Source organism: Trachypithecus francoisi, unplaced genomic scaffold, assembly GCF_009764315.1.
Source record: "Trachypithecus francoisi isolate TF-2019V2 unplaced genomic scaffold, Tfra_2.0 Contig01579, whole genome shotgun sequence".
NCBI lineage: Eukaryota > Metazoa > Chordata > Mammalia > Primates > Cercopithecidae > Trachypithecus > Trachypithecus francoisi.
The window spans coordinates 29819225-29830769 of record NW_022681442.1 but is presented as its reverse complement, the minus strand read 5'-3'; the positions used below and the strand labels follow the sequence as shown (position 1 = coordinate 29830769).

General features: G+C 49.2%; 1 protein-coding gene across 3 annotated transcripts in view; it reads right to left on the bottom strand.

Annotated features, from left to right (window-relative positions):
• Positions 1-1464: 1464 nt before the first annotated feature.
• The window catches only part of ARMH3 (armadillo like helical domain containing 3), a 230573-nt gene continuing 220492 nt past the window's right edge, over positions 1465-11545 (bottom strand). For 2 of the 3 annotated variants that reach the window (XM_033184899.1, XM_033184909.1), the window contains exons 24-25: positions 5712-5828; positions 3394-3539 (exon numbers count right to left, since the gene is read on the bottom strand). In XM_033184899.1, coding sequence (XP_033040790.1) covers positions 3447-3539; positions 5712-5828 — 210 coding nt within the window. In that variant the 3' untranslated portion in view covers positions 3394-3446. Of the gene's footprint in view, positions 3540-5711; positions 5829-11545 lie in introns of all 3 variants that reach the window. The other variant, XM_033184890.1, reaches the window with a different exon arrangement.

The following is an 11545-nucleotide window of genomic DNA, read 5'->3' as shown; positions in this document are numbered from 1 at the left end:
GGCAGAGCCTGGGGTATCATCTCTGAGTCCCCGCTCCTTTGCCTCCATGTCAGCCTCTATTTTCTCTGTTGTTCCTCCTCCCATGTCTGCGTCTCTCGTGGTCCCAGACAGTCCCCACTGTGCTTAAAGCAGGATAGGGATGCAAAGTAAGAGTCAACCCAGCCTCTAATATTAGCAGGCTCATCGTGAGCCAATGGACTACTATTTCGTCTTCTCTCAAGTCCCAGAAGGACCCCAACTCTTACCCACTCCAGGACTCCGTCTCTGGAACCTATTCACTCTCAGGGTGCCTCCTTCACTGATCTAATGACCCCCAATAGACAGACTAGGAAGATAAGAAAACTAGTGTACCATGTCAGTTTCTCAGACATCCTTGCTCTTTTGTTCCTCCCCTGCAGCAACTTTTCTGCCCTTCTCTTTTGTCACCTGTCCTGTCCTAGATTCCTTGTTTTCCAGCAGATTTGGGGAGCGACTGACAAGTTTGGGGATCCAAGTCAAGATACACAGTAGGAAAGAAATGCCCTTGTTGTGAAACCCCTTCTTTAAGATTAGCTCCTTTTCCAAAGGCAGGGCTAGCACAGAAGCTGGGCTCCCTCATCTCCCAGGAATGGATCCTGAATGTTTGAGCTCCACAGGTCTGACCTTCCTCAGGATGCTTCTAGGCTCTGCACCCAAAAGCCCCCCAACCCCTTGCTATGAGGATGAGCGGCCCTTGTCTGGTGGGTCTGAAGGAGTGACCTGTTAAGACCAAAAACTTTAAAGTGACTCAAGCACACTTAATTTCTTCAAGTAGCTTTAATTTCTAACCACTTGATTTAATCAATCCAGCAGGAATTGTGGCGGGAGTTCCAGCCTAAGAGGGGGACAAGTGGCTGAGGGTAAGACTGTCTTCAGGAGCAGTGCCCTGCGATTGGATCTCCCTTGGCTCTGGAGGAGCCGCCACAGACCTGGCATAGAGGCTGGGCATAGAAAGTGCTTGGGCAGCTCCTGTTGAGGTTGTTTTCCAGGAGAGAATGGACACTCTCATTCAGAGTTCTTGGAATAGGTATATGTGAATAAACTCGTAAAGAGAAGGGCCTTTACAATGGAGGGCAAGGAGCCCTCTGCTTAGTGCCCCATGCCCTTGACCCGTCCTCATTCGCTTGGAGGAAAGGTTGGCAGGAATCCAGAAGTGGCCAAATGGGTTGGCTTGCCTCCTCAATACCACTACGTTTGGAAATAAGGGAACTAACTCCCTTATCCCTCCTTTTACCCAGAGGGCAAGGGAGGTTACAGCTCTGTGAACCCAACTGGCCTCTACTAGGGCCAGGAGACTCAGAGGAAGGAGGAGAGTTCACAGGGGTGGGTAGGGGTCCCCTAGCCAGATGGGAGCAACACCTAGGAGATTACCTTACCTCTATGTTTGAGGAATGAGTCTGGGCAACAGAGATTAAGAAAAACAAACAAAAAAAAGGCAACACTAAAGACAGTCCCACAAAAATCAATTTTTAATAATTTCAACTTGCCACCAGCTCCAGATCCAGCTGCTTTGGGGGTTTATCACCAGGGAAAATACTAAATGCCCCAGGCTGAGCTATCCATTCACTGATCAGATGACCCAGCCTGTGATCTCTTACGAACCTACATCTACACATGGCAGCCTGTTAGTGGATTCTCTGGAACTAGCGCATAGCTGCTTAATGTTAGAGCCAGAACTCTGGTTGCCAGAGAGGGCAAGTAACCCAAAGAGATTTGAGGTTAAATGGATAGCAGCCCAAGTGGTCCCAGACATGCTCTCACTGCTGAATTCCTCCACTTACTCCTAGAATATACTGGTGCTGTTTGCTCCCGCCATCCTGAGGGCTTTAGAAAGTGCTTTAAAAAGGGAGGATCTCGAAGCAGCAGCTATTTCAGAGGCAGCTGTGGGGAAAGCCTATAGAGAATTCCATGGAGGCTATCCAAGGGAGGAAGCACAAGCCAACTCCCCAAAAGTCAGATTTGCCTGTGGCCCCACCCAGAATCTGAGTGGACAGAATGGAGGCCTTATGCATGATGCTCACCTGGCCTGTTTCAGATGGAGGACACCCTAACCCCAGAAAGTTCTCTCCCTCCCAGGCACTAGACCACGACAGGAACAGATTCCTCCCCAGAGGAAATTCTCAGGCAGGTTGGATGTAAACAACAGCAGGGTAAGGGGGTGGAACACGTGGAGGGGAGCTTAGCAGAGGCAGGAGAGGCTGCCAGAGGAGGGGGGGCTAGGGAGGCGGGGGAGCTGCTGGAAAGGGAACCAGCAAAGTAGGCACCTTGAGGTCTCCAGAAAACCTGTCAATGTTTATTTCACACATACCCTAAAGACAGAGTAAACGAGATTAGAAACGAAAAGTTAAGGTTGTGATCCTTTTGTGCTGATGGGTCAAATGGGTCAGAAGGAGGGGAAAGATAACAGTACTCCTAGTGCCAACAGTAAAATTCAAAAGGCGGTGGCCAGACAGCAGAGCACTGGGCAGATTCTCATCTCCAGTTTCCCAGAGGAGTCAACTCTGAATTCAGAAAATAGGAAAACTGGCCGGGCACAGTGGCCATGTCACAGTGGCTGATAGGAACAAACTCTAGAGGATGTGAGAACATCATCTGGGCTCCTAGCACTGTGGGAGGCCAAGGCGGGTGGATCATGAACTCAGGATATTGAGACCATCCTGGATAACATGGTGAAACCCCATCTCTACTAAAAATACAAAAAATTAGCTGGGCATGGTGCACACTCCTGTAGTCCCAGCTACTCGGGAGGCTGAGGCAGGAGAATCGCTTGAACCCAGGAAGCGAAGGCTACAGTAAAGCTGATATCAGGCCACTGCACTCCAGCCTGGGTGACAGAGGGAGATGCCATCTCAAAAAAAAAAAAAAAAAAAAAAAAGGAAAAAGTACCCCATTCCTACCCTACCCTAAATCTGAGCCAAGGGTCCTGATAACTGGACAAAGTGCCAGTGGGGGCAGGGGACACAGATTTCAAGCCAAGCACAGCCCCAGGCCCAAAGGAAGCAAGATGTAGCTCCAGCTATATCTGAGAGTTCATCTATTTTCAGAAGCCGAGCAGAGCCACTGACTTTCAGTGTGCTGGCATTACCCTGAGGCTTGCCTCACCAGCTCCCGAAAATTAGTCAGTAGCTACAGCTTGTAACCTCAAGATTGGAAATGTGAGGGGCTGTTAGGGAGCCCACTCTGGAAGTCCCCATATTCCTGGAGGCCTCTCCCCACTGTGCCCACCCATTCCTCCCCAAATAAGATTATCCCTGGCTTGACCCTCTTGCCCCTGCTGCCCGAGCTCCACTGAAGTGTGGTCTTCACCAAGAGAACTTGGTATCTGTGTTTCTCTGCAACCTCGGGGGCAGCCCCCTCCCCTCGCTCCCCCTCCAGCCCATGATCATCATGGGTAAGGGCAGTCAGAGGCTGCTCAGTTAGGCGTGGCCTCAGGAGATAGTGGAGAACTCCTTGAGCAGGACTTCTTGGCTGAGTGTGTGGAAGGCCAGGTTTCTCCGGACGTTGGTGCTAATGGATCGAACCTGGGAAAGGGTAGGTGGGGAAGATGGGAGGGCACAGCCAGAGAGAAAACAGGAGAGAGTCAGTTCCAAACGGGAGAGGACAGTGCCTGCTACATGGGTCACTAGAAGTCTCTCTCTCAGGAAATGAACCCTTAACAGCTATTATCCCTGCAGGCAAATGAGCAAATAGTTCCTTGACAGCAGGGAAGGACAGAAGAGGGGCTGATAGGAACAAACTCTAGAGGATGTGAGAACAACATCTGGGCTCCCGGGGAGGTAGAAGCAGGCACAGACAAGAAAGGAGGGCTGAGGTTGGCCTCTGTCCCTGCTTTGGCTATGCAGAAGGGGGACTGGGCTGCTCAGTGATCTGATGGAGGAGGAGAAACTGATGCCAGAGGACTCATGCTCTAGTACCACCTCTCTTTAGATGTGTTTCTAGTCTCTTCACTCTCCCTTTGGATTTATCTACATTTTCGGGTTGGCAGGAGTGTTTAGAGATGCAGTCCTTTTCTGGCATAGATGGCAAGGGTATGATCCAAGGAGGCCAATTTCAATGGCCAGGGCCAGGTGACACTGCTAGTGAGTCCCAGCTTGGGAGCAGCGCCAAGTGTTCTTAACTCCTATAATACTCCTTCTAAGATGCCTGCCCACTCGAGAGGAAAGCCTGGGGCGTATCCTTGCCGTGTGCCCACTGCTGACCTCACGTACTCTCTACCCACAGAACCCTGCACGAAGTGTTGCCTGGGTCAGCCCGGGAAAAGCCTGTAGAGAAAGGGTCAGAGGGCCGAAGTCCCTACTCTGAGAGGGTTCCAAGAGGAATCTGGCAGACTCTTCAAGGAGATTTTCCCATAGGAAACAGCTGTGTAGGTTGCCTGAGAAACAAAAAGGGGAGGGAGGAGGACAGTGTGTCCTCCTGGGCCCCAAAGTCTCAGAAGCTTTCCTTCAATTTCTGCTATGCTATAGGAAACTTAATGAAGTTGTCAGGAAGGAAGCAGAAGAAAGGGTAGCATGGCAAACAGCAGGAAATTTGAGCTCATTAGCTCCAAACTGGACCAGACCCTCTTTGCTTCCCTGTGCTAGGGGAACGAATATGAGCAGAACTGAGTAAAGCCATGGTGAGTGTCTCAGAGCCTCGAGACACCGCTCCTGTAACCCTCTCCAGCTCCTCATAGATTGCTCTCTGTTAACCACTGGCTCCCAGTACTTCCTCCACATCAACTTAAAGACTTGCCAACCATTCCATAAAAATGCTCTACTCTGCTATCACTTTACAGTAATGATTTCTGTGTTCCAAACTAACTCACCCCAGAGCATGTCTTCCTGACCCTTTGGAAGTCCAAAATCCTGAGGAATGTCACGTCAGGAACAGAGTTGGGCTATGTTCAGCACAAGACAAACGATCTAAAATACAGTGCCTTCACCACACAATTGGCATGGGATAAGTAAAAGCTGAGCTGATGCAAGTTCAGCCCCAGCAGAGGGAGGTCTAAGGATAGGGAAAGTGGGTACAGAGGCCTGCATGTCCTGGTCTCGGTCCCCAGCCAGGATGTTTGTATAAACCAAGCTGGTAGGGTGACAGGACTGTAGGGAGGCTGAGCTTTTCTTGAGAACAGCTCAGAGTACAGGGCAGGAAAGGGACCATCAATAGGGCTAGCTCTGTGGAGACAATGACTGGGAAGTTAAGTAGGAGGCAGAGCAAATGCTCATGGCTCCAAGTGCCCAAGGGTGGGGGCTGCAGGAAGCTGAGTGATTGGAAAGCAGGGAGCAGAGACTGGAGAACTAGATCGGGAGGGGACTCAGACCAGCGGCCAGTTAGGAGTTTGGGAAGAAGTAATTCCGTAAGAAGGGGAAGAATCAATTACTCTTATTAGTTGCCCTGAGGACAGGTTAAGGAATAATGAGCTAGATCTGCCCCTGGGAACACACATCAAACCCCAGGCCCAGCTGGAACTGTGCAAGGGCTGTCTCCATGGCTGCAGAGAAGTAGGCAATACCACCTCAAATAGCATCTTCTCTTACTGCCTGGTACAGTGGGGGAGAGAAGTTGCATATCCCATCCCAGTAGACCCCTCAAGTCTTGTTTTATCTGCCCTTAGCAAACCGCAGTTGTCCCCTAGAAGCCCATCTGCACAGTAGAACCCAGTGGCTGGGGGCGGGCCCTTAAGACACAGGCAGAGGCGGTGGGGCACTCACCAGCTCTTTGAAGAAGGCAGCTTCCTTGTGCTGCTCTGAGTAGCGCTCATACTGGTCCAGGCCGTCCTGCAGCTTCAGTGTGAGTGTGTCATAGTTGGCTCTCACCACCTCCAGCACCTGGGGGACATCAAGAGCCAGGCAGGGCTTAGGCCATGCAAATCCCACATCCCTTAGCTCCACGCTGCTGATCTACTGGTTTGGGTTTGGTCTGTGTCAGCAGCCCCAAGAAACCTTGCTCATTACTTATCTTCCACAAAACAGCCTGGCTACAAGGAACGATGCCTCAGGTTTCTGGGACCACTTTCTCTCTCTCTATTTTTTTTTGAGACTGAGTCTCGCTCTGTCGCTCAGGCTGGAGTACAGTGGTGTGATCTCAGTTCACTGCAACCTCGGCCTCCCAGGTTCAAGTGATTCTCCTGCCTCAGCCTCCTGAGTAGCTAGGACTACAGGGACACACCACCACACCTGGCTAATTTTTATATGTTTTAGGAGAGATGGGGATCACCATGTTGGCCAGGCTGGTCTCGAACTCCTGACCTCAGGTGATCAACCCACGCTGGCCTCCCAAACTGCTGTGATTACAGGTGTGAGCCACTGAGCCTGGCCAACTTTCTAATCTCTTTCTCTCTCTTTTTTTTTCCTTTTTGAGACAGAACCTCACTCTTATCGCCCAGGCTGGAGTGCAGTGGTACAATCTCGGCTCGCTACAACCTCTGCCGCCTGGGTTCAAGCAATTCTCATGCCTCAACCTCCTGAGTAGTTGGGATTACAGGTGCGTGTCATCATGACTGGCTAATTTTTGTATTTTTAGTAGAGACGGGATTTCTCCATGTTGGCCAAGCTGGTTTCTAACTCCTGACCTCAGCTGATCCACCAGCTTTGACCTCCAAAAGTGCTGGGATTATAGGCATGAGCCACTGCACCCACCGCGACTTTCTAATCTCTATTCCCTGCCTTTCCTGAACAGCCCAGCCTGGCCACCAAGTCTGTTTACTCTGAGTATGGTAAAAGAGCATGAGAAGAGGTTATAGAACAGTAAGCATCTCAGCTTACCAGTATCCCTGACACCACAAATGTGCTCTCAGCCTTATCCTGAAGCTTTCCCTGGCCAGGTTGTCACAGTTGCTGAGTAAGACTTTGCCAATGTCTCCTTCCTTCTCCCGTTCTGGGAACCACATTTCTTCAGTCTTGGGATGTTCCTCAGCACCATCTGCTACTTGTTTTCATTGCTCAGTGCCAACTCAGTCTTCTTATCCAGTGCCTGGATTGAACTTTAGGGCATCCCAGCCTTTGGGTATAGGGTACGCTTTCAAGACTAAGCTAGAGCCTTTGTTCTGTGGGGTTTTTCTCCCATAACACCTCTCTGATTTTCTATGTGGGGAGGATTCAGACTTCCACTGACTCCAGGAACCTTGAATATCTGTGGTTACAGAAAGAAGGGACTGTTCATAGCCAGGCAAGATGTGACTTCAGCTTGTAAGATCATGAATCAAAGGCAGGGCAGTTGAGGGAGAGGCACTACACATCAAATCAGAAGAAGTGAGCTAGGAAGAAAGGGGAGACCAGGAGAGGGGATGATCATTCACTCTGATCATCAGAATGAAGTTGATCTGACCTGGAGGAAATCCTATGGCATTGTGGAGAGCTCTCTGCTCAGTAGGGAGCTTGGAGGAATTAGTGAGTGACAAGGAACACACAGCTCTGATAGAAGGGGGTGGGGGGTTGGGAAGAGGAAATAAGCCAGAGTCAAGATGGAGGACAGACTCCTGAGGGGCCCAAAGGCGCCTCTGCACTGCTCCCTGTACCAGTCCAAATTTGTGCCAGGCAGACTTCACTTGGTAGCAAATACTCTGGCTGCCAAACATTCCTGAGGAGAGAGAAGGGCTGGAGGGCACAGGGAAGGCTTGTGTCCCCATGGGAGAGTTACTGAGTTTGGTTTGGGAGGGAAGGAACAGCTAGGGCAAAGGTCTGGCCCAGCTTTCTTCCTTTCAGACACCCAGTTCTACAAGATCATTCTGCCTGGTGTGTACCACAGACTGAAGTATAGGCTGGTTCCTCTGCTTCTCATTCCATTTGTCAGTTCTGTAGGCAGAAGGACTGGTACTCAGCAACAGCAGTCACCCACAAAGTAATCTGGTCCTCTCATGCACGTGGGCTGGACTCGTGGCTGGAATATCTGCAGCCAAGGTCTTGGCTCAGAAGTGAATGGCTCAAGCCCAGAAAAAGGCAAAATTCCTCCAAGATGGAATCAGCCCCTAGGAACCAGGCAGAATAGAATAATACATGTTTTCCTATGCCCTGAAATCTGGGGAGCCTCATCTATGCTTAAGACCCAGCAACTTGGGCTCAGCCTTTCCTGAGGGGTATCAAGTGCCAAAGGACAAACATCATGCTAAAGTCAATTTCTGCGAAAGAAGTTACCGCATGTGAAGAGATAGTTGTACCTTCTGACTACATCCTGAGAGCTTCAGGCTGCAGGTAAGGCTGCTTTGATCACCTGGACCTTCTCCTCTTGCCAGGGTAGGGTAGAAGGTCTAAGGTCTCACTTAGAAGAGTGATTTCTTCCTATCCCAATAAATCTGGCTTTTGCCAGCATGGTTTAGTTTAGTTTGTTACAGGGAAGTGAGAGCAGAGAAGGTCCCTGAGCTACTAGCTCCTTGGAAGAAAACCAGAAGCAGCCGGATGTGGTGGCTCATACCTGTAATCCCAGCACTTTGTGGGGCCAAGGCAGGCAGATCACCTGAAGTCAGGAGTTCAAGACCCAGCTTGGCCAACATGGTGAAACCCCATCTGTACTAAAAATACAAACATTAGTGGTGGTGTGCACCTGTAATCCCAGCAACTTGGGAAGCTGAGGCAGGATAATAGCTTGAAACCCGGGAGGTGAAGGATGCCATGATCTGAGATCGCGCCACTGTACTCCTGCCTGGATGACAGAGTGAGACCTTGTCTCAAAAAAAAAAAAAGAAAAAGAAAAAGAAAAAAAAAGAAAAGAAAACCAGAAGCCTGGCTGGACTTACGGTGCCCGTGATCTCAGCTCTCCTCTTGTCCAGACACTGCGCGTTGCCACCTCCCCCTTCCCTGGCCCTTTTTTTTCTTTTTTTGAGACAGTCTTGGCGCAATCTCGGCTCACTGCAAACTCCACCTCACAGGTTCAAGTGATTCTCCTGCCTAAGCCTCCTAAGTAGCTGGGATTACAGGCACCTGCCACCACGCCCGGCTTTTTTTTTTTTTTTTTTTTTTTTTTTTTGGTATTTTTAGTAGAGACGGGGTTTCATGATATTGGCTAGGCTGGTCTCCAACTCCTGACCTCAGGTGATCCACCTGCCTCGGCCTCCCAAAGTGCTGGGATTACAGGCGTGAGCAACGGCGCCTGGCCTTCCCTGACCCTTTCTTGTGGGCTTACTTCCTTTCTTCCTCTTATACCCAAGGAAAGTTGCCTGTCAGTTCATCTAGTCTCTGCTGTCTCCTGCCCTTGTCACTTTTCTTTTACTCCCAAGGGAAAAAAGACATTCTAGGCTCAGGTCTGGGCCCCAACCCATCCAAGACTTCAGAACACTAGCAGATACTTGCCTAGCCTGGGACTTTGCTTTCTGTAGCTTCAGACTTAAGGAACATGTCTCATTTGAGTCTCAGCACTGGCCTGGGACATGGTGAGGGCAGTGTCTTTAGGCAGAGAGCCATCTCCCAGAGCCTCTGCCTAAAGGCCTGAGGCTTTACCACAATTTGCAGCCTCAGTATCTGCTTCCTGGCAACTCTAAAGGTCCCTCTCAGGTTGAAATCCCTTTCCAATCCATCAGGTAACAGTCTATGCCCCCGCAAGCACAAGGCTACCTTCTTTCATCAGCCGTTGGGCTTGTGGGCTTCCTAGAATCATGCCAGCCACCTCAGGTCAACGTAGCCTCAAAGCCCGTAAGTCACCTACAGGTCACATGCTCTCCAAGGAATCCTCACACCACCACCTATGACCCTTAGGAGACAGACAGTTGAGTCTTGGCAACAGCCTGATAGAAAGTTAACTGAGCTGGCCAGGCACAGTGGCTCACGCCTGTAATCCCAGCACTTTGGGAGGTCGAGGTGGATGGATCACAAGATTAGGAGATCAAGACCAGCCTGGCCAAGATGGTGAAACCCTGTTTCTACTAAAAATACAAAAATTAGCTGGGCACAGTGGTAGGTGCCTGCAATCCCAGCTACTTGGGAGGCTGAGGCAGGAGAATCACTTGAACCAGGGAGGCGGAGGTAGCAGTGAGCCGAGATCACGCCACTGCACTCCAGCCTGGGTGACAGGGTGCAATTCTGTCTCAAAAAGAAAGAAGAAAGGAGAGGGAGGGAGGGAGGGAGGGAGAGAGAAAGAGAGAGAAGGAAAAAGAGAGAGAGAAAGAAAAAGAGAGAAAGAGAAAAAGAAAGAGAAAGAGAGAGAAAGAAAGAAAGAAAAAGAAAGAAAGAAAGAAAGAAAGAAAAAAGAAAAGGAAAAGAAAAGAAAAGAAAAGAAAATTAACTGAGCTGGGAGTCCTACTCTTGTTATGGGACTTCAGACAATTCACCTAGCCTCTTGTTACGGGACTTTAGACAATTCATCTAGCCTCTGGGAGTCTCAGCCCTTTTCTCTGTAAAATGGAACTTGAACTCACCTTCCTAAAATGACATGGGAATAAAAGTTTTTAAGTTCCTGAATAAAAGTTTTAAACAATATACAATTGATGGAAACACTGTCATCCCAATGGCTACACAGCTACGTAGACAGCTCCTATGACTCAGAAGTAACTAACAGCTCCTATGACTCAAAAGTAACTACTTTCACAGTCCAGGAAGTACCTGCCTATTTCAAACTGTCCCAAAGATTCGATGTGCATAAGTGATTCTTCACCACAAAGGAACATCTTCTGGGTTCAAGTGGAAGACAAGGGATACAAAAATGGACTCAGTTTCAAAGATCTCATGCCCTCTTCTTTGCCTCAAAACACTTTACCTCAACTTAAGTGAGGGGAAAACAAAGCGGGCAATGTTTGAGAGGGCCTAAACATCTGCCCCTGAAGTCTCTGGAGGTAAGGGGCCTGGGAGGACAGCGAAGTCATTAAGAACATAGGATTGAGGTCAGAGACCTACGTTTTAGTTCCCAGTCAACCACTAATTAGCAAAATAAATTTATTCAAGTTTCTTAATCTCTTTGAGCCTCAGTTTTCAGTATCTATAAAATGAAGACAACACCATCTACACCTTGTAAGGCTGATATGAGGATAACATGAGATAATGATTGTACAATGCCTGGCACATAATCAATAGTCAGTAATGGTTACTAATTTTATAATGAAAGCTTTTCTGGTGACAAGGAGTATTTGGAGTTCTGGCTATCTCAAGATAGTTCTAACCATAAGCCAGGGGCTAGGGCCTCATACTTCTTCATTCAGCCTATGGCAGATTCTGGTGAAGAGAAAACAACATTGTCTATTATTCTTTTTTTTTTTTTTTGAGACGGAGTCTCACTCTGTCGCCCAGGCTGGAGTGCAAAGGCGTGATCTCAGCTCACTGCAACCTCTGCCTCCCAGGTTCAAGCAATTATCCTGCCTCAGTCTCCCGAGTAGCTGGGATTACAGGTGCGTACCACCATGCTGGCTAATTTTTTCTGTTATTTTTAGTAGAGATGGGGTTTCACTATTTTGGCCAGGCTGGTCTCAAACTCCTGACCTCATGATCCGCCCACCTCAGCCTTCCAAAGTGCTGGGATAACAGGCATGAGCCACTGCGCTGGGCTAACATTGTCTATGCAATATGAAAGCAAGCCTCCCACAATGACCTCACCATTCTCAGTGTAACTAGCAAGGCATCAGCCA